This window comes from Fundulus heteroclitus, chromosome 24 (genome assembly GCF_011125445.2).
Source record: "Fundulus heteroclitus isolate FHET01 chromosome 24, MU-UCD_Fhet_4.1, whole genome shotgun sequence".
NCBI lineage: Eukaryota > Metazoa > Chordata > Actinopteri > Cyprinodontiformes > Fundulidae > Fundulus > Fundulus heteroclitus.
In genome coordinates, this window is record NC_046384.1 from 19,798,114 (window position 1) to 19,820,983 (window position 22,870).

Here is a 22,870-nt window from a genome sequence, read left to right on the forward strand (position 1 = left end):
AATTCTGCAAATGTTTCCACTTTATCAAAACAATTTGATAAAGTAACTAATTATTATCTCTTAATTTCACATCCTCCGCTCATGTACGTGTCCGCTCCGTGAGTCCATGAAAAGCAAAGCCGACTACATCCATTGTTACTCCGTCTAGCTCCGCTCCAAAGTGCTTTCTCGCTTCACATCCTCCGCTCATGTACGTGTCCGCTCCGTGAGTCCATGAAAAGCAAAGCCGACTACATCCATTGTTACTCCGTCTAGCTCCGCTCCAAAGTTTCTTGGAGTTTAAATAAAACTGTTAATTTTACTGTGAATATAAACATTTTTTATTTGTGGCTAACAATCTTTATTTACACCATTTAAATTTGACTAACTGGAAGTAGTTGAGGTTCTTTTCCCTGTTTGCCATGATTGCAATTACGGACAGCGGAGAGCGGGTCCGCTGATAATGACATTCGGAGTAGTCACGGAGAATGTGGACCTGTTCTCATTCATTAAAATAAATGTTGCCCCACTGGTCGGATGTGCACGTACATGAACGGAGCAGTCACATAGGATGTGGGATCTGGGGGCTAGTCCATGACCCAGCTGATCCAGATTCAATTCCAGTCTGTGGTCCATTGCTACTTGTCTTCCCTCTCACTACCCTTCCTGCCGGCTTACTTTCAATAAAAGGGCTGCTTGTGCCACAAAAAAAGCATTAAAAAAAGCTTTAAAGTAGCTGACAGAGGCTAAATCTTTAGCCTATGAATGTTAGCTGTTTTATGTTTAGCATGTGTTATTGTCTTTGCCTACATGAGTTTTATTTTGGTGTAATAATTATTCCCCTTAACTCTGAAACACCTGCTAGCTAACATAAAGAATAATGAAATAAAAGGCTAACACCAAGAGTTAAAGGGAAATTAGCTAAAATGTTTGGCCTTACTTTTCTGAACCTTTTGAAATTTGCTCATTTTTCCAGTCCGGTATGGCCTACAACAAAAGAAAATGACCATTAATGTTTCAAATCCAACTGGGTGAGTCAAAGGAACCTCGCATTCAGTTTCCAATATGGCTGCCACACTCACTGATTTTTTTTTTTTTAAATCGATAGGATCCCTACTAGCCCAGCCATGTTATCAGTATTCTTCCTGCGGTCCAAAATCAAATGGAAGTTGCTGGTATGCTTTTTGGTATAACACTATGCAAAGATTCATGCACCAACTTTCTAGACAGAAATGCATCTTAAGTATACAAATTTACAAATAATTTGTAATGTAATCTTTTGCCGCTATCTTGGCCTGGACTCCCTTGAAAAAGAGATTGTTAATCTCAATGGGACTTTTCCTGGTTAAATAAAGGAATAATAATAATAAAAACAAATGAAAAAAATTGTTCAACAAGCTTAACATTGGGCTGTTAATAATGCCAAACAAAAGTCTGTTCAAAGTCTGCATATGTCTTCAACTTTCCTAAGATGCTACCAACTCAATATAGTTTGCTTATGCTGGAAATGTACAGTACATTTCATGTTCGAATGCTGTTCAGTTTTTGATTGTATACTGACTGTTCATAACTATTCCACACAACCCCACCTAATAAACAAACAGACACCTTTTCCTTTGAATAAAATACAGTGAGGACAAATTCAGTCGTTTCATTTCTGATTTCATAAAAGTGTGAAAAGCTTTACCAGTGGATGTCTTGTAATAATAAAATGCAGTGATTAAAAGTTTTGCTGACTGTAATTGAGTTCAACACTTCTTGTACTTTAGTTCTTTCATTTAAACTTTATTCCTGAAAGACCCGTTTGGACGTCAAAGAGAGCGCCACCGCCAGGTTTTGTTGACAGTAAACAAAGCTATCTTCACTGTTATTCGGGGATTCAGGCTAAGACGCATACAGCCTCATAAAGTAAAAATCATGTCTAACACCTGGTTAGACATACAGCTCTTCAGTCTCACCACCCATTGGTCTGCTCTTCAGGTAGACCTGTGAGGCCTCCACCTGAATCGTCTGGAGTTTCTGGCAAAGCAAATCAGGTTGAATCGTGTTAAATGCCCAGGAGAAGTCAAAGAACATGATGCTGACAGTGCTGCCAGCCTTGTCTAAGTGAGACTGAATGGCATTTCCAACTCCAAAGCGACTTGCAGCTATAATTCCAGTGAAAGTGGTCCTAAAAAGGTTTGATTGAGGGGAGTTAAATACAAAATCGAAGGTCTCACTTTTCAGATCCAGTATTTGGAAATAAATAGTTTAAACCATGGATTCTTTTCCCATTTCTCAGTCGTGTCCTACTTTGCGTTGAGTTTGTGGGTTGTAACGTCACAAAATGTGTAAACGTCAAATGAAGTATGAATACTTTTAAGCACCTAAAAGGTTCTGGGTCGCTTGAATATTTTCATCTGAGTGGTTACAGGGGCGAGCTACCTGCAGTATCCACAGTTTTATATCTGAAGCTTTCTAAGGACCGGGAAATGAAAGAAACGAAATCTCGATTTTTCTTTCATTTCCCACTTGAGAGTGGCCCAGGAAGGCGGTCAGGGGGGCTCCTCGGTGGTGGAGACAGCATGGCACTGGTCTGACCTGTGGAAACACTGCTACGAGGGCTCCAACGAAGTAACAAACTGCACATAAAAATGATAACCAGCTTCATTCAGTTAAGGTATTATGCTGTTTTTCTTTGCAGTTTGCCAGAGTACATCCATGTAGTCAGGGGTCTGCTGCTGACAGGGCTCTGCCTCTTTTTTCTGGGATCGTACTGTCGTTTTTTGGGATGGAGTGCACGTGGATCGGTGGACGGCAAGGCAACAAGGACAGGGCGTTGACGGCGGCATCAGCTTTCCAGCTGCTGGGCTCTAAGTGGGATGTGTTCTAGAAAACCCTGAGCTTTAGTGAAAGCAGCTTCTCGGAACGTCCACTCACTGGTTCGTCTGGTTTTTCTCTTCCTGTGTCATCTACCTGTCCTCCATCAGGCATCTCAGATGTGGCTGGTTACTGTTTATACATAAACAAAATGACGTCAGCTTTTTCGAACGGCAAAGCGGACCCATCAGCACTAAGGTGAGGCAACATGCTTGGTCAACCTGTTACGCAAGACCAAAAAGTATAAATAAAAGCATTATTTTCAACCACGTCGCCTCAGCTATGAGATGGGGGACACCCCTGGATCTGGGTTGGGTGGGGAGTCTTCTCGCTTCACTCGGCTGCATAGTTCACCGTGCAACTGCATGAAGAGTTATCCACCCAGAAAGGTTTGTTGATTCCAAAATTAAAATTAAAATTACCTATAAAAAGTTCAATTTGTTCTGTGCTTTTACCTGGATACTCTCTGTTGCAGACCTGCCACATTTTTTTTCCATTGGACACGGTGAAGAAAGGGAGGGGCTCCCAGGGGAAACGCACAAACACAAACGGAGGATTTCGTCTTACAAGCTGGCAACTGTTGTCATTGTGTAGCCAAATTGCACCAGTGTTGTCCATGCATCATTTATTGCAGAATCAAAGCTGAAGAACCTCCACTCTGGTCTCAGGTGTGAGGATGGAATGATCAGTTTTTTTTTTTTTTTTTTTTTTTTTTTTACCTTATTTATACATAAAAAATAAACATCTGTTACCAATATCAGCCCAATTTTACTTACTGGGCTGATACTATATATATAAAATGACTAACATCAGCTGATGTCAATGTTAATATGGATATATCTTGGATCCCTATCTAACTGATAGAATCATTATTATTGGTTTATACAGCAAGACAATGACATAAAGCACTTCCATCAAGTCCACCTTTGAGAAGCTTAAAATAAAGCAAGTATTTTGGAGTGGCCTAGTCAAATCCCATTAAGGTACTCTGGTATGACTTTAAATGGGTAGTTAATGGGCCACTGTCCTCCAGTATGGTTAAAATCTGTTAGTTTAGATAGCTTTTATTCTTAAGTAAATTAAAATCTTTTAAAACTCCATATTGTATATATACAGGTTATGTTTGTCAGATATTAAAATGTGTGTGATTTGAAACAATATTTTTATTTCTTTGGTCTGTTTTCAACTGGATTTGTTAAACTATTTTTGTGCATTTATTGTGGAGATGAGATTTTTTAGGCTTCTGAGGCTTAATAAATAAATGGCTGAAACAAGAATGTGTTTCAGAATCTGTGAACTATATTGACAACATCAATATTTTATGGGAGAAAGTTTTTTTCAACAGAGATGGCTCCTCTCCAAAAAGGTTGGGTGCAGAACATCTCATGTTCCACTTATCAGAAACAAACTCCCAGAAGACTGTAAAAGTGCTGAAACCCTGAGTTCCTTTAAATAACGGTTAAAAACGCATTTGTTTTCAGTTGCCTTTAAATGTTAATGGTCAGTTCAAACTGTTATAGTTCACTGAAACTTCATTAGATTAAGTTTGTAGTCCAACTTGTCCTGACCTGCTGCTACTATTCCAATATTATATGCCTTCTGTTTCATGTACAGCACTTTGAATTGTCTTGTTACTGAAAACATGCTTTATAAATGAACTTGCCTTGCAACTGTTGTTAATAGGACAAAGCCATGTAAATTAAAAAAATGACTTCAATAAATTATTTCAATAAACTACGTAAAATCAATTAATAGAAAGTTGTTTCAAACAAACAGACTGATTCGATATTTACTGTAAACGAGATCAAATTGAATCTACACCACCATTCTAAATGAAAACATGTGCTTTTATCACAACATTAATTATGTCATTATGGTCATCATACTGTAACTTTACAATATAACCATAACTATTTAAGAATAACTTTTTACAAATTCTTTATAGTTAGTTTAAGACCTTTAAAAGCTAATTTCCTGTTTTAACACAACCACACAGGTTCCTCTTTGGTGTTTGCAAAGGGGATTCTGAACCGCGAAGGATTTTAATCTACTAGAATAATAACCTAAATTGATCTAAAAACGTAAAGTCTATCGCCTTGGTGATGTAAAGTAAATCGACGTGGAAGGACACATCTAGAGAGGTGATGTAATATAAGCCCTTCACCCGGCTGGGAACATGAGGGATGCTTACTTGGCAAAACTATCTCAAAGATAAGACACCGGCCAAACTTTCAACGGGTCTGTTACCACACAGCGGTAACGACTCAGAGGGAACCTGCAGTCCCCGGTTGCCACAGTAAGACATTATCAGCTCCTTGTTTCAGTGAGTTGAGGACCAGGCACTGACCATGGAGTACCGGACGGTGATCATGTACGTGGAGATCGGCTGCTTTGTGTCCTGCCTGTGCGGCTGGATCCTGGTGTGCTCCACCCTTCCCACAGAGTACTGGACGTTCTCCGAGGTGGGCAGCATCGTCCTGACCACCTCCAACTACTACTCCAACCTGTGGAGAGACTGCATCTCAGACACCACGGGGGTGTCCGACTGCAAGGACTACCCCTCCATGCTGGCCCTCCCTGGTAAGAAACTCTGAAGAAGAAGAAAGAAAAAAAAAATATCCAGAGGTCAAAATTGAATTTTCATTTTTCAAAACAAAGAAGTGCAAAAGTATTATTAGCTTTATTGGTCTGATTAGGAGACTGGGTGAAAGGCATGCTGTACTGCACATTACATGTTAATAAATATATAAATATGCTGGGGTGAAAAAAAAGCATGCAGCTGACACCATTTTTCACGGTGGAGATGCCGTTATCACAGGGATGACCAGTCTTCTGCAGCACTTGAATTAATTTGAATCTGCTACTCATTAGGTGCGCTGGATTTCATTAAAAGGTATCAGAGTCAAGGGGGCTGGGTTCCAGGTACTTACAGAAAGCCCGTATTTTTATCTTCAGCTACCACATTATACTGTACATGTCGGATTAAATAATACTATATATACTTCAACAATGGTATCAAGGTGTTACTTTGTTGTATCTGTTATACTATATTCGTTGGTTGTGCTGTTCTTTTTATATCTCTCTTTGCAGGTGATGAAGCAAACTGAAGACGTTTCATCATTCCCTCCCTCTTATCTCCTCTTTCTTTAACCTTTTCTCCCTTTTTTTTCTATTCCTCTTCTACTTTCTCATTGTAGTGTCCATATAATATGAAACACTCCCTGCGTGAATCGTAATATAACTATTTAAATGCATAAATCAAGCGGAGCGTACTGCTCCACTTGTGAAAGTAAAATCTGTTGGGCTCTTTTTTTGGCATTAAGACAACAATTCTTATTGCCACATTGCCAGACAGGACACTGTAAAAAAAAAAAAAAAAAGAAGAGTCAAGGGGGCTGACTACAAATTAATTTTTCAGATTAATTTTAAACATAATTGGTCCTCTTATTCACCCATCTTTTGTTTCTTTAGATTCAGCAGCTCTAAAAACAGCCAATCTCGCTCATGTTTAAATTGGATCCACATCCAACCAGAGTTTTTTTTTTTTCCCCCCCCCTGAAACAAATATAACATTCAGCGTTTTGTTTCCTCTCCATCCGTACCCTGCAGTGTACCTGCATGCCCTCAGAGCACTTGCGGTCTGCTCGGTAATCACCGGCTTCTTCGGAGGAGTCCTCACGCTCATCGGGATGAAATGCACCAAAATTGGTGGGACGGAGATTACCAACGCACGGGTGACGTTTTCTGCTGGTATAACCTACTTGGTTTCAGGTAAAAAAAATAAAAATTTAAATAAAAGGATGCATAATAAGAATAAAACCTCAAATATGAAATAGCTAATCAAGTGAATGTTTTTTTCATGGCAGGATTTTGTGGCATGATCACATACTCGTGGTGGGCTAACAGAGTCATAACGGAATTTGTGGATCCGAACTTCAAGGCCCAAAAGTGAGTGTTGTCGAAGCGGAGACGGCCGCATTCCAATATTACTCAAAGAAATGTTTGCTCTAAATAGAAGGGGCGATAAATACGAGCCGTCTCTCCCTGTCCAGGTTCGAACTGGGCGCGGCTGTTTTCATTGGCTGGGGAGGCTCCATCCTTCTCATTAGTGGGGCAACAGTTCTCACTTACTTCTCTGGGAAAGAAGGCGTACTACCTAGGTAGGGCTGCCTTTCTGACACGAAGTGATTGTGGTGGGAGTCTGGGAGAACACAATGTCATGCCTGTGCCTCCGTTTTCCTTCGCAGGTCATCGAAAGGGCCAAGAAGGCCGGCTTCTTACGCCACTGTCCGCACCAGGCGGACGTACATGCAGCCGCCGTCGTCGTCCAGGGTGACTCTAGTGCCGCCGCTGTATTATTCGGACAGGAGGAGTCAAACTACCAGAGGGACAACGAGGACCGCTCCCATCCAGAGTCGGGACACCATTGTATGAGCTTAAAAAAACGTTAAACCCAGGAGTTACCGAGCGGTTTCTGGGGAACGTTGGCTGTCTGTTTGTACTCAGAAGTCAAGTTTTTAGAGTCCAGTATCCAATAGAAATACAGCATTGATAAACTGCCCTTTCAGCAGAAGAAGAAGAAGTGTTTTTTTTTGCATTTTAAAGGCATAAAATGAAGATGACCAAATTGTTATTGGGATGTAGGCCTAAAAGCAGTAAGGGCCGCGACAATGAGCAACTCCAGCTGGTTTTCGGACTTGCAATTGGACAAGTCCAGGTTGGCCGTGATGTCATCCCCAGCTCCTGACCTCGGAGATAAATCCAACGCTCAAGATGGCCAACAGTTTCTTGCAGGAATAAAAGCAGAGAGGCAGGATCTAATGACGCTGCTTGTTGAGTTAACAGTAAAACATCAGACCCAAGGTTGTCAGGGCGATACATTCAGCCCCTCCTATTGAATTGTGGGAGTTTTTCCAAGACTCATTTATCAAACTCGACTGATTTTGAGCTGTTCAGCTTTGCTTACTCTGTAACAGATTCTTGGTTCGATCTTGTCCATTTGTTTTCTGAACACTAAGAACTAAGGCAGCTTCCGTTAACACGTCGAATACTTCCCAAAATGTCAAACCGTTTCCTCCTGAGGATACGCTCCTAGAAAGCCGCCACCTATTCTGAACACATACGAGCCCGAGGTTTAGCATTTTAGATTAGCATTAAATCTTTTAATCTGTTACCTTTAGTAACAGATTAAATCCTAATCTGATTTAATCTGGTATCTTTACTAATCAGAGGGGGAGGGGCCACCGCTGATCTGGACCTGCTGGTCAGACGTTAGGAGTGTAGCTGATGAGTTACAGTCTGAATTATTTCCTGTTGCGCCGCAGCACACCAACCAGGAAATAATTTAATTCTGACACAAACGCGCTATACAGATATGTGATTTACACATTTAGGAAAACAAATGACTGTAACACAAAGATTGATTCATTAGGCATTTCATCCGATTTTACTTTTAAATATTTTATTTATTTAAAAAAAATGACAGCCAATCAAATATTTGTTACTTGGTGGCTACTTTTGAAATATGACATCCTAGGGCTCTTCCCCTTTTCCTCGTCTATACAACAGAGAGCGGGCCAGTAGGTACGCCCTCCATACCTGTAACAATGTGAATTTGCTAATTTCACTCATATGGTTCTTACAGTAGCTTTGAGTTGAGCAACTTCTACCAAAAATGATTGATTTTGAACTTCGGTGTTTGCTATATCGGATCAGTCCTTAATTAATGTGAATTTTTAGGCTATTTAGTGGAGAGAAGGAATTTAAATGTCTTAAATAATATGTGTTCTCTTCATGAGGTGTGCTGTACTGTCAAGTTTTCTTATTGTGGAAAAATAAAACCTCAACTTTCGTACCCTTTTGTCTTTTTTTTTTTTTTTTTAAATATGTTGTGCTTATGTAGTGAACCAAATACAGTTTACTGTTCCTCTAGTTGTATTATCTTTAAAGAAAAAAAAACAATTGATTTGAAATAGTAAATCAGAACTGATTTAAAAAAAATCAATCAAAGAAAGATTGATTTATCTACAGTATTTTAACAGCTAGGCATAAAAAAAAGAATGAGTTCTGTGTAAATCCCTTTGCTTCTTAAGTAAAAACGAGTGCAGCAAACTACATTCTTTAAATAATTAAAAGAAACATTTCTGGAGAGCCAAAGATAAAAGATAAACGACCAGCTCTAAGCAATGGAGTCTCAAAATGGGCACATCAAAAAAAAAAAAAAAGGAAAAGAAAAATGTAACCGATTGTTTGGACACATACCTGCTATTTGTGCTCATTTAATATCAAGTTAAATAATTACATGCCAGTTGTTTTACTTATCAGAAGTGTAAAGCATATCCATTTATTTTAGTATTTAATATGCATATAAAACAGAACTATTTCATGGTTCCTGTGCTGCAGTAGACGATAAAACTGTGAAAAGCTCTACAGAAAAACATCACGACAAGATGAAATAATGGAATTCTGACAATTTTTTTGCATTCTTTTTGAAAAAATATTTTACTCTCCAGCTTTTTAATGTAGCTACTTTGCTCCCATTTTATTATATTGGGGAAAATAATGATTCATAACGTGCCTGCAGCTTGGCGCCATCTAATAAATAAAAGGTGAAATAATCGATTGCACTTCTTAAAAATTAAATATTCTTTATTAAAGCATAGTATTGCATAAACAAGAAAAGACACTTTCAAATATTTGTGTCGCTATCCAATCAGTGAAGGATGACCTGGGTGTGTGTATGCTCAGCAACGGACCTCTTTATTGCTTGAATAAATATCACATGTATATCAATACAAAATTTGATGTACAAAACCTGAAGAAAATGCACAATAAAAAAAAAAAAAAAACACAAAGTAGCTAGGTTGGGAGATGAGAATATACAAAATAGAATGCATGTAAATCTGAAAAGATCTAAGGCAAACAAAAATTGGCACAAGGAATTAAGAGTACCTTAAAATAAAAAATAAAATAAAAAACTCATCTAATCTGCCTCTGAAATATTAACAAGATCATAACAAGATTTTCTAAAAATCAACCTCAGATTATTGTCCGGCGCAGACTAACAGTTTCTCGTCCTCCTTTTATTGCAGTCCATGGAGAGGAACTGCTCTTTGGCGTTGGCTGAGGTCCTTGTGTCTGTGCTGCGTTGCCAGATCTGCTACTTATTGCTCATGTCCTCGGAGTCGCTGATGTCACTGAGAGAGCACAGGCTGCTCTTCAGCGTGCTTCCTGTCCCCGCTTCAGTCAGACCTGCCAGGCACAAGAACCCTCTTTACTCACAGACCAACACGTGCGTACGTGAGGAATAAAAAAAAAAAAAAAATGCCCAGGCATCTTGCTGGACAGCTTCTTTTCTGCACAGGGAAGGACACTGACCTGACTTGGCGCCCTTTCCTGTGGAACTCCCCCACACGCTGGTGCTGGATGAGTTCAGGCTCTTCCTCAGAGGTCCGGAGCCGGGGAGAGACGCCGGCTTGGGCGCTTCCTGTTTGTCCTCTAAGGAGGAGACCACCCAGTCACTGCTCTCCTCTAAATCTGTCAGCTGTCAACACAGACGTTACTCCGGTCGGTCGGCTGGGGACCATTTATTGCAGTCGATATAAAACCCGTTGCTTACCGAGAGCTCCTGAACCTCGTCCTGTCTCCCCGGGAGGACGCTGACGCCCCCTGCTGGTTTCTTCGCTGCTCGCTCTGCCAACTGCGTTTCAACTTTTCTGGCCAAATTAACGACTTTATCTAAAAAGGGGAAAAAAAACAGACAACAGCTGCGGTTACAGCACTTCTGACTCAAGCAGTAAAGTTGATTTACTTGATGCCCTGGCCTGGCGTACAACCGACCTTTATTGTGGTTTCCCTTATCAATATTGCCGTTCTGGTCTTTGAAACCGTGCAGCTGTCTCGGCTCAATTTCCAAAATTTCGCTGACGTCCGACCAGTCGTCCTGGTCGTCTTCGCTCTCCGTCGTTGCCACGGACGCCCCGGCCTTCTGTGGCTTGGAGGAGGAGGAGCGGCTGACTGCAGTCTGCCTGGACAGGACCGGCGTGGGTTTGCCTGCTCTGAGCTCGGCTGCCGTCGCCTGCTTTGATCGGGGACCGGAAGACCCGTCTCTCTGCTCATGTGCCGACTCCTCCTCCATGTCGGAGTCTTCCTCTTCTGACTCTTCGTCTGAGCTAAACGGGGGCGTCCTTCGGAATAGAAAAAAGATGCATCGGCTTACATGTTGCAAGAACACATCCTTCATTTATACATTATAGCAAATAAAAGGGGGTAAAAATGGATATAATCCTACTTGTTTGTGCACATCCTCAGAGGAGTCTTCATGTTGGGGGTGGAGGTCTTGGGCTGGACGAAGGCCTTGGTCCTTGGGGCCGGCTGCGGAGTCTTGGGCTGTTTGACGGCTGGTGCAGGCGTGGCCTGGCTGGCTCTGGAGGGGAGGCTGCTGGTGCGGGGGCGCACCTGCATGGCTGAGAGCGGATATCCGTTAAAAGCAAAAGGGCAGAGAGGAGCGTTGGAGGCAGAGGCTCCAGGTAATCTTGTGTATTAGGAGGCTTTTTTTTATGACACTGGAAAGCACCTTGAACGGGCTGTCTGGATCTGGCCTGTGGCTCTGGGGCTGCGTCGCCGCTTTTCCTCTTCCCGCCCGTCTTCTGCTCCGCGACGCCCGATATCTCCTCCCAGCGGCGCCAGTAGTCGGGCGCCATCTTCGCGGCGGCCTCCTGCTTCGATCGCAGTCGGGCCAGGAAAGAGGTGAGCTCCTTGTTGGTCAAACCTCTCTGGGCCTGAGAAGCGGGACATGGGAATAGAAGTTAAAATGTGGAGGAGAAAAAAAAAACAACAGATTTACAGAAAGGTCCCGTTTGCGTACCGGCTTGACCCCCAGGCTCTCCAGCCTCTGGCTAACGGAGCGCTCCAGCTCGGCCCGCGTCTCCTTCTTGATGCTGGGGTTCTTTTTCTCGCCGGTGGCGGTCGCCTTCTGCTTCTTGGCCGGTTCGCTCACATGTTTACTCGCCAGCGGTCTCCTCTCAGAGATGCTGGAATCTGGGGTTGGGGGTGTAAGAAAAAAAGAAATCTCAACCGATCATAAACCAAGATAAATAAAAAAAAAAAAAGCTAAAAATTAAACATGCATGAAAACAAGATCCACAGGAAGCCATGCCGTGGATGAGCTAGACGGATGTGGCAACAAGATGATGGACAGAATAAAAGAATTGAGCACAAATCTCCTTTTCCAGGTTTATTTCTACACTTTCAGTTCTCCGTCTGAACAGTCAAGCTGAGAGGACACCGATGCGCTCATGCAGCGTCATGCAGCCGGCCGGCTCCGTCGCTCGGGTCCGCTTTTTTACCTCTCTCTTCCTCTGACAACTCCTGTATAGGATCCAGCTTTAGAGCGGAGACCGGCCCTTCTAAAGCGGGCGGAGGGAAGCGGGCGGTGGAAGCCGGGACGAGTGGCGTCACAGAGGGGAACAGGACAGTTGGAGGCTGTGCTGCTTCAGAGCCATCAAGCTACATGATTGGTGGACGGATAAACGTGCTCAGCTTTCTGTTTGGCGTGACCGACTCACCGAGTGCGACCCTCTTTAGTTTGGGCTCCGGCGCCGGGCTGCTGACTTTGACTGGAAAACAAGATGCATTAGAAGATTTATTAGAAGGAAGGCTTGGGTGATTGCTCCACGTTCGTTAACTGCTGATAGACGTTTTAACGTGGGACACACATGGGCGATAGCTGGGTGGAGAAATCTGAACCAACATAAATCCAACTTGATACCCATGTAATCCAGGCTCTTACAAGATGCAACTCTTATGATTTATGATAGCCATATACAGGCTAGAATATGTACATAAAGCCTTGCTAATATATATTTAAAGGTCTTAGTCTAAAAGCACGTTCACCTCGAACACGAACGAGAGGAACATGACATCCCTTTGAGCGTAGGTCATGCTTTCCCTATACAGTTGAGATCGGGACCACCGTGAAAGCTTAATATTTTAATACTTTATGCATCGTAAGACCGGTTTGGACAATGCGTCAGTAGCATCAACAGAACCTCAGCATGATGTCGCCGCCGCCATGCTTGGCAGCTCTTACGTTTGAGAGCCTTGACTCTTCCACGGAGTCTTTTTATCGTGGCCAGAAATGGCCAGTATGACCAGAAACATTTTATTTAGAAGGCATTTGGTTTGTTCACGTGGACAACTGTTCATTTTAGTCCCACTACAGGCGTTTATTTTGAGCAAGGTTAATGTTGAACTGGCTTCACCGTCTACGATGAACTGAACATTTTCCAGTTCGTGGCAGACTAAAGCCTCGCTGGTTCTTGGTACCTCGTGATCATTTTCCTTTCGTCTGAGGATGCAGCAGTAGGAACTTGGTGACAACTAAAGGGCAATGATCCCAAACACATCAAACTGAGTACTGAAGTTGATAAATGAGGTTATTAAGATGGGATGACCTAGTAGGGTTCAACCATATTGGGAAAGACCTGATCCGTGGCAGTAAAACAACCAGATTTCTGCCAAGGAAAGTGGTTAATTTCCAGATAGAAACTGGCCTAAAACCTTCTTGAGGAATACAAACTACGTATTTTCTCTGCACCTTGGAGAGAGAAATATCAGTGGGACATATTTCATGCTGGAAACCAGTTTCAGGTCTGAGCGCGGTGAACCAACATGAGATTATCTGGAAGAGCAGCAGACAGAAATGAGTCAGAAGAGAAGGAGTTCTTACCTGGTATTTCCACCACTTTGGATGCTGGGTTGGAGGAAATGGTCTTTATCTGTGGAATGACATCACAGAACCATGCTTAAAGAGAAACCCTTTACTTTTATCAACTTTTGCTCTTGTAAATACTTAGATGTAAATTTAAGTAGAATGTGTAATTTTTCGCACTGCAATAAATGTGACAATAAAATAAAAAAATTATTTTGTTGCAGATGCATCGCAATAAAATAAAAACAGATGTAATTAAGATTTTAGGCAAATTATTATCTGCATTACTTGCAAAATGTAGCAAATGGTAAAATGGAATGAAAACTATATATATATATATATATATATATATATATATATATATATATATATATATATATATATATATATATATATATATATATATATATATATATATATATATATATATCTCAATGTGGAAACATTTAAAGGGGTATGCACACTTTTTAAATGCATTATATGTTGACAATTGGACAAAGCTTTAACCCTGTAAACCTGGTTTGTTGTGAAATCTTAAAATCATTTCTTAATTAGTGGTAAATCACTTACCCAAAGTTAAACTGTCACCAAAGTATGGAATTTCAACCTAACAATCACATAAATGGTCTGTATTTCTGAGTTATGTTGTTAAATGTTGACCTGTTAAATATATTAACCAGCCACCTCTTCTAAGAGGTACGCACACAGAAGAGTATTTAGCTCGGATTTGGAGCTCGTCCATGGAAAGCGCCATTCCCTTCCTGTGTACAGTATCATTATGCGTCAACGCCAGCCCCCGCAGCAAATACAGGATATCCTGAACAAGCGCCGCCGCTCCACCATGCTTCCCCTCCTGACACAATCTCCCAGTGTGCTGATTACGGTACGAGTGTGGACCAGAGCTGACCTGCTCCCTCTGAGCCCTCATGGTCTCCTCCTTCTCCTGCTGCCACCTGTCCATCTCCTGCTGCAGCCGCTGGCTGATCTCCCGGTGCTCCGTCACGGAAGACCGCATACGGCTCAGCTCGTTCAGCAACTGGAGGACCATGGGGTGGTGGTGGGGGGGGTTACAATCGACCCGTTTCCGCTACAGATAACAGCTTTTGGCTCATGGAGATGCTTTAAGGCATGGCGTACCTGATTCTTTTCAGACTCGTGTTGGGATCTGATCTCTCGCAGCCTGGATTCCCACTTTTTATCCTAGGAGAAAAGGGTTTAAAACCCGTCAGACTGCTTCCTGAACCCTTTTCTCAACCGTGTCTCTCTCTGGCCGCTGACCTGTTTCTTCATCTGCTGCTCCAGCTTGTGGATGGCTTGCAGCTGCATCTCTTTGTAAATGTCCAGATCTCTCTCTGGCTGAGAGCTGACGGGGCTGGCCGGTTTCTCCTGCTTCGCCGGCTGACTCTGACTTACTTCCTGGGAAGGAAAAACAAAAACATTGGGAGATCACGTTAATATTAAAAATTCCCAACTAGACCAATGTAGCAGAATAAAAAAAAGAAGCAGAAGAGGCTTTTTCTTCTCGTACAGTGAGAGGCTGAATGCTTCGGCTGTAAAGGAACTCGATCTCCCGGCGTATGCCGACCCTGCTGTCTTCTATCTTCCTGTCCGTGCGCGCCGTCTCCTCCGCCTTGAAACGTTCCAGTTCTCTCAGCAGCTCTTTGTGCATGAACTGCTGCTCCTTTTCCTGCACGAAAAAACACGCTCGCTCTCAACATCACCCAGTCGTCCATTTTTGACTGATCTGAAACCGTGAGCTTTCAGCGTAGGAGTAAAAAAAAAAAGGAGTGCAAAGATCCTACCTGAGCAATTTTGACTTGGAGAGCCTGTTGCTGCTGAGTTATTTGCTCCTTCAGACTGCTAATCTCCATTTTGAGGCTATCAATCTGAGATTTCTTTTCACCGTCGGACTGCAGCTCTGGAAGGACGAACACAGTGTTTAAAATGATCCAGCATAGAGGCGTCTCACATCACCAATGAACAGAGTTAAAATCTGATGAAGTATTAACGCTCCATTCAGGTTTGTGGTGGTATTGTGACAAACTGTTGGAAAAACCCAAGCGGCACGGATACTTTCTGATCCCGCTTGAGGGACCGACGGACTTACGGGTCTGATACTCGTCAGGATGCCGGCGCTGCATGTGGTTTTGGAGGAAGAAAGGGTTGAGGAAGGATTTGTCGCAGTGTACACACTGTAAGAGAAGAGAAACAGAACATTTTGTTTACAGCCCCCTCCATGGCGAGACCCGTTTGCCTTTTTTCTGTCAGCCCGGTTCTGCTGGAGGTTTTTCCTTCCCGCTAATGGGTGGTTTTTCTTTCCACTGTCGCTTCATGCTTGCTCAGTATGAGCGATTGCTGGTAAGCCATGGGTAATGCAGACGACTCTCCCTGTGGCTCTATGCTTCTCCAGTGAATGCTGCTTGTCGGGACTTTGATGCAATCAACTGGTTCCCTTATATAGGAAATTTTTGACCAATCTGTATAATATGATTGATTTGACTTGTAAAGTGCCTCATGATGACATGTTTCATGAATTGCTGCTATATAAATAAAACTGAATTGAATTGAAACCGATGAATCGAATAAGGAAAGAGCAAAAAAAAAATTGTTAATCAACAAGCTAAACTCTCTTTTGTTGAACAAGTAGTGAAAGCCCAAAGCAACCTGAAGTGTTTCTTTTACGAGTCTGAAAAGTTCGAACAAGGGCCATAAATCAAATCAACTCCAGATGTACCAAACAGCAGGAACGCGAGGAGGATGGAGCACCGAACGAAGTCTGGAGCAGAACATCTTCCGTTCCGTTGTGTGGCGTTTGTGAATTACTGGGGCTGCAGCTAGAGGGCGTAGCAGCTAGCTTCAGAAGCGGACGCAAAGTACTGTAACAACATTGGCGTAGCTATAATTTTTTTTTTTTTTTTTTTTTTTTTTTTTTACACGGACTTTATAGTTAAATGAACTTAAAACAAAAAGTCAGCATCAATAGAAGAAGACAGAATATAATGAAGTGATGAAACATTTACTACCAAGTCAGGTTCGGTTTGTTACCTTTTACTGGCCTCAATTTTAGCTCATTTCATTCTACCTTCTACTACCGCACGTAAACCCTGCGTCCATTTCTTGTTTGAGACAAAGTTTTTAGCTTCCATCTTGGGGGATCAAAAGCAAAAACATCTAAAAAAACGTATACTCTACTTGTTACTGCTGACGCACAAGCTAACGTTAGCGCTGCAGCACAGCTAGCTGCAGGAACACGCAAAACCAGCTGTTGAAATGTACTGGGAGCATTAGCTTCAAGCGTGGCGGGAGTTCTTTCATTAGATTTTAGCAAAAAATAAAAAAAAAACTGTGGCATTTTGGTTTTCCAAATGAAAATATCTAATATATTTAAAATAGTCGCTAACATGTAAATATATTCAGCAATGAGTTATAAGCTACCTGAGATCCTGAGGTGGCAAAATGGAAACCAATCGTACGATGCAACAGAACTAGAAGAAGTAAATAATGTTTTCATGTACTGAATGCTACATGACAACAGGAATAACGCGATAAGAAAACTGAGCTACGACGTAAAAGGTTAATCCAATCCTGCAATAGTGTTGGAAAATTTACAGCTACCCAAGTGAAGCTGTGCAATTTTTGGTAAATCTGATTAATTACTTCTGTCACCAAGTACATTATCTGTCTAATTCACTGAGAATAAATGTAATGATTGTAAGTTTGTATGGTGTCCCTCAATGTTTATAGAGCTCCACAGGTTCATGTGGTCAACGCCGTCTTTCAAGGTTCAAAGAGTCTTTATTGTCCCCCGTAGAGCAATTTTTGTTGTATAGGTCGCTGTAATAAGCAAACAATTAAACAGCAATCACTCAGACACAAGAAACAAGAGCAAAAAAAAAAATAAAATAAGACTTTCTTGAGATGTCTCAAAGAAAGGGTGTGCAGGATCGGTTTTAACCAAGTGGACTTTTCCTTTGTATGAAAGCACGGCAGTTTTTAATGGAAAGTGTGTAATCTCTGGCAAGCTTCAGTTTTCCTCTGAGTAAAGAGGAGTTTCCTCCTCACATAATTTAAAGGGAGGTACAAGAAGGAACGTTGAAGACTTCTCAAATTCGCCTGATGTCCGCATTTGAACTGACCTTGAGATAGGCTGGTCTAGCCGACCCAGAAACTGTTTAAAATGACTCACTTTTTAACATTATATTCCAGCAACAGGAAAGGCTGATTAAATTGCATTATAATGAACTTTTTTTGTTTTTACCCTTTCTGTAGTCATCCTGAGAAAACAAGACCAAAGCTAGTTTAAAGGCTTAAAGATGCATAGGCACACTATTTGACTTTTTAATTTATACTTCAGTAGCTTACTTAGGTTGCATACAAAGTTTGTATGAAAGATTATCACATCCTGCTGGTGTATTAGTTATTTTGGTGTTTTATGCTTTGTTTTTGCTCAATTTCTTAGCAAATAAAGCCTTTTGTGTTTATCTACAATTTTAACAGAAGTACGTTCTGCGCATAAAACAAGGAAGCGGCTAACGGCTATTAGCATCTCCAGACGAAACAATATAGAAAGGTCCAAGATCCAGTGAAAAAAAAAAAAAAAGGGCAAAAAAAAATATGATTCCAAGAGGGAAAAGACTGGAGCGTCGCTGGGAATACAGTTGGTGTTCACTGAAGCGGACGCTAAACCTGCCAATGCTCAGCTTCCGTTTTTTGACTTCTTTAGGAACCATTTCACAAACTATTGTTAATCAGTTTTTTCCTCTTCGTACTTTTGATGAAATATGGATAAAATTGTCCTAAAAATTACTACAATCCTCTGTAATCAGCTTATTATGTAAACTAAAAGAAAATTCACCTATGTATTTTATTTGATTGCATTATTTTTGCTGTTGTTGAAACTTTGAATTACACCATAATTCTTTTTATTTCAGATCTGATGGCTATTTGGGCCAAATGACTATTAAACAATATGAATGATTAAGACCCATGATCAAACTCAAATGAGTCTGAGCAATCTCCTGCTGTTACTACTAGTTATTGGAGACGTAAATGCAGATTGCCTTAAAGTGGACTACAAACAGATGGTAAAAACGACTTTAAATCATAGGATTTTCAAAGCAGTTACGAGGCATCTCGCTGTGACAGCACGGTTTGTACGAAATGTCCCCAGAACAGATGGCTCCATTAGATACCTGAAAAAACTAAGTGGAAAACGACCACATCTACAAATGATATATTGTTTTAGCATAAAAAGGATCACCTGTTCCATTTCCCCTTTAAATGAAAACGATTAAATTTTTGATTAAAATGTTGGCTCAAAAAGGCGTTCTCTACCTCAAGGTTATCAGACTGTAAGCATCTCCTACCAGCACATGCCTGGTAGTCGATTACAGCCTGATGCAAATGGACCCATAAGCATTCTGAACAGGAGCATCCACTGAGCTAGCATGTACATTTCCAAGCAGCCAGGGCAGAGCTAGTGACGCCTCTGCTCTCTCAGACGCAGAAGAGCGCAGATCCTACCCGTGTGTCCACACGCTGCATTTAACGCTGCCGTTCGCTGCACATTGGGATTCATTTCAGCGTTAAATCGACCACTGCTGATACCCTGACAGACAGCTGTGACGCTGCCTTCACAGTACTGCATTTGCAGAGCGGATCAGGCTGAGTGGATTGTTAGAAACGCGGACGGCGACAAAAGAGACATTCCACGAAGGGCTCAGACACGTGGCTCCTTTAATCAATTATTGAACCGGCTCTGTTAGCCGAGCTGATGGCTTACACCTAGCAACGACAGAGCTGCCACCAAACGCTATGGCGGTCGTCACGGCAACCTCCTGGTCAGGTCAAAGGCCACCGTTCAGCCAAGAACCACCGGGAGATTTCTGATCTCAGGTGGCATGACGGCGTATGAGCTTGGCTGCATGTAGGCAGTACCCACAACCAGATGTGGTGCCTTGCAAAAGTACCGCATGCGTCGCCCTTGAGCTTTCCCATAGGTTGCATCCTTATCCATCATTGCATCCTTACCTAGCATTACAAATGCTGCCGAACTCTCCGTTTCTAAAATGCATTCTTGCACAAATGCCCTTTTGCACAATCATTTCTGCACATACAAATGTTTTTAAAAAAAATACTCACCTGTACACTGTGATCGCACACCGTCTCTTTCTCCTGCATAGTTTACATTTCAATTGTTTACTGCTAAATCACTGCTGCACTTTAGCCTGTAATTTACTGTAATTTTCAAGCTGTATGAAAACGAAATTTCGTTCTGTACGTACTCTGTGCATACAAAATGACAGATAAAGTTGTCTAAAGTCTAGGTCTAAGGTTACAACCGTCACTGTCAGTGTATTTTTCTTAGGGTTTCTTGTGATAGACCAATTCAAAGTAGTGGAAGTGAAAAAGAAATGCACAGTTGTCAGAAATATACAAAACCTTTTGTCAGTTAAGTCCCCTTTATTTTGAAATCCCTAAATAAAACTGTCAGATAAGCCCCAAAGTGTACGTTTTTAGCACGTATACAAAACCCTCGGTTTGCTCTCCACTGTGCGTCCTCCCACAGCACAACCTTCCTACGGTGGGACAAAGTGTTGGCAGCATCATGTTCTAGGGATGCCCTTATGCAACAGCGAAGCTGGTCAGAGTTGATTGGGAGCCTGACGAAGCTAAAAACTGGGTAATCGTGAAAGAAAGAGCACATCGCTGCCCTCTAGAGTCTAGGAGAATAATGCTACGTGGAAAAGCCACAAAGAGCGTAGGTGCGTGACTAGCAGAAAGCAGCCTTTAGGGTCTGCCAGGACTCCCTGCAGGGGGTCCACATCCATCCCAGGTTTTTGTGCGCCAACAGTGCTTTTCAGATTTCCTCTGTAAATACATACTACTTGAAATGTGATACTTCCAACCTCCCAATTATACACCATTGTGTCCTGATCCATCCCTGTAATCCAGTTAAAACAAAAGAAAATGTTCAGGAGGTCCTACTTCAACTTTTTCTTTATACAACACAATAAAATACCAAAAGATCTGGAGCTGTAACGTGACAAGTTCAAGGGGTATGAATAATTTTGCAGGGAGCCGCGGATCTGAAGAACCCGACGTGTAAATCCCTTTGCCAAGTCGAGTGACGACACCTACACACGGGAGGTGGGTGGGGGGGAGGGTGCGAGACAGCCACTCTGATTATTGCCTTTTTTTCCCTTCCTTTTCTAAGTGGATTTACAAAGACTAACTTGGCACACGAAAAACACGCCATCTGCTCAGCAACTCTAAATCTAAATCCTTTCTGCGGGTCTGACAGCATTGTTCTGATCTCACCAAGAACTATGAGAGACTTTACAGCGAAAAACGTACAGAGAGTCTGCGCCCCCCCATTTCTCAGCTGCAGCTGTGAATAGATTTCAACAACAATGACAGCGAGGGGCCCAAAAGGAAGGGGAGAGGGGAGAGGGGGGTGGGGGCAGAGCGTAACCTGTCTCCAGTACCTTATGACAGCTGATGATCCGTGGAGCCAGCAGCGATTGCTGGGTCTTGATGACCTTCTTCCGCTGCTTGAGCTCGGCCATCAGCGCCTTCGCCTTCTCCTCCCGCTTCTCCTCCTGCTTCTTGTGCTGCTCCAGCAGCTGCTCGCGCTCCCTGCCCGCCGCCACCAGCCGCTCCTCGGCAGCCCGCAGGCTGAGGCTGAGGACCTCCTGGCAGTGGAGGAGCCACTCCACGGTGAGCTGAGCCAGCCGCAGCAGCTTGATCAGGGCCGGGTCCAGGGGGCTCTGGCACCGCTGGCAGCGCTCGCCGTCCAAGCTGCAGAGGGTCACCGCGCCGATGTGCTCCTGCAGGGCGTCCACGTCCAGCTGGCTCACCACCAGGTCCACGTCCACGGCGCTGATGCGCCGCCAGTCCACGCTCTCCCTGCGCGGGCTGAACTTGAAGGGCAGGAAGGCGGCGGGAGCCATGCCCGGCGCAGCGTTGGCCGAGGGCTGGCTGAGCGGGGAGTTCAGGAGGGAGGTGATCCCCGCTGACGAGTGGGTCCCCTGGGTGTCACTGCTGTAGGGGTAGTAGAATCCATCGTGAAATGGCTGGAACAAAGACCAAAAAAAGAGCTCGTCTGAAGACACTCTGATCGGTTCACGTTAGCGTCACACCCGTCCTACACGCAGCACGCGGCTACAGGGAGAGAAGGTGACAACAGATCTTTGAGGGGGTAAAACAGCAGCCGATCCCCCACCAGTCTTGTCCTGCTTACCATCCTTCGCTCGGCGAGGTCTCCTCTCCCGGTTCCGCCGCTGACGCTTCCCCCCTCAGAGCGTCAACGGCGCGTTACCATGGAGACAGAGCAGCGTCCCGGGGGAGGCGAATGTTGTCGCAACACCGCAGGCAGTCGGCAAATGTTCGTCCCTGCAGGGGAACGCGGGCGTCTGAACGACGTAGCGGCTTTGCTACACTTTAAATGAACGTTCGAAAAAGTAAAAATGACGAGGGAAAGATGGAAAAACAGAGTGAGCTTAATTTACCTTCGAGTGTGTCAGGGGAAATGGTTTTCTGTGCTAGCAGTAGCTAATCTGTCGGCATCATGTTTCTGAATCTCACGTCGGGACAGGCTCACCCCCACCCACCTACCCCACTCCAGCTTGGACCGCAACCTAAACAATGCTAAACAAGCCCGAACCTGCCTTATCCGCAGTTCTTACGTCCAAACATAAAAAAATATCCCACAAAACTCGCAGTTTTACCCCTTTCCTCTCAACAATCAGCTGCGCGCAGAAACCGTTACCTAGCTAATGGGCACGCGACACACACACCGCTTAAGAACAACGTTTAAAACAAACGTAACCATCACTTAAAGCTATAGGGGTTAAATATCAAGATTTAAATTCGACTTTTTAAACACAAAACTCACGATAGTAGTCGTATTGTTGCTCAAAAGCCTTTTGAAAAAAGTTTTTCATCGACGACACCCCAGGCAGTTTTGTGGGTGACGTAGCAGCTGGTCTCCACATTCCTAAATCCCTGCTCTTAGGAAAAAAAGGGGCCGCCATAAAGTTACCTGTTAGGTACGTTACTTCCGGTCAGTACCTCCAAAGTAAAAGACTACTCATCATAGTATACCCAGCGCATTTAAATGCCCTATTTGTCTTGTACGTTCCAAAAAAAAAGTAAAAAAAAAAAACGTCGACCATTTGAATTCATTTTAGCCGTCAACAAACTTTTTAGAGGTCATTCTGAAGTCGCTACTAAAAAAAAGAAGAAGGAATAAATGGAAAAACAAATTCAACCTGCCAAAGTTTGGGAACCCCAGAATGCCCCACTGAAGGATCTTTGAGG

At 42.9% G+C, this 22,870-nt stretch overlaps 2 protein-coding genes across 9 annotated transcripts; one reads left to right on the plus strand and one right to left on the minus strand.

Annotated features, from left to right (window-relative positions):
- Nucleotides 1–5,157: 5,157 nt before the first annotated feature.
- si:ch211-181l5.2 (claudin-10) lies at nucleotides 5,158–7,415 on the plus strand. The gene is made up of 5 exons (XM_012875871.3): nucleotides 5,158–5,418; nucleotides 6,448–6,609; nucleotides 6,705–6,786; nucleotides 6,891–6,998; nucleotides 7,086–7,415. Exons 1-5 carry the CDS (start codon nucleotides 5,187–5,189, stop codon nucleotides 7,270–7,272), a joined length of 771 nt encoding a protein of 256 aa, XP_012731325.2. The 5' UTR covers nucleotides 5,158–5,186; the 3' UTR covers nucleotides 7,273–7,415.
- A 2,053-nt stretch (nucleotides 7,416–9,468) lies between these two features.
- Nucleotides 9,469–22,566, minus strand: dzip1 (DAZ interacting zinc finger protein 1). Of its 8 annotated transcripts, none has more exons than XM_036127987.1 (19): nucleotides 22,446–22,566; nucleotides 21,792–21,943; nucleotides 21,037–21,624; nucleotides 15,657–15,741; nucleotides 15,352–15,467; nucleotides 15,078–15,236; nucleotides 14,828–14,965; nucleotides 14,687–14,749; nucleotides 14,457–14,585; nucleotides 13,568–13,616; nucleotides 12,405–12,455; nucleotides 12,186–12,326; nucleotides 11,705–11,877; nucleotides 11,414–11,618; nucleotides 11,129–11,303; nucleotides 10,678–11,024; nucleotides 10,457–10,575; nucleotides 10,216–10,381; nucleotides 9,469–10,089 (listed from the first exon to the last, which is right to left on the minus strand). In XM_036127987.1, the coding sequence occupies exons 2-19, from the start codon at nucleotides 21,792–21,794 to the stop codon at nucleotides 9,998–10,000; spliced, it is 2,799 nt and encodes a 932-aa protein (XP_035983880.1). In that variant the 5' UTR covers nucleotides 21,795–21,943; nucleotides 22,446–22,566; the 3' UTR covers nucleotides 9,469–9,997. The 8 variants fall into 8 exon arrangements, 7 of the variants coding, with proteins under 7 accessions (XP_035983880.1, XP_035983879.1, XP_035983881.1 ...); XM_036127986.1 differs by having other exon boundaries at nucleotides 21,792–21,989; XM_036127988.1 differs by lacking the exon at nucleotides 22,446–22,566 and adding an exon at nucleotides 22,060–22,418.
- Between the last annotated feature and the right edge of the window lie 304 nt (nucleotides 22,567–22,870).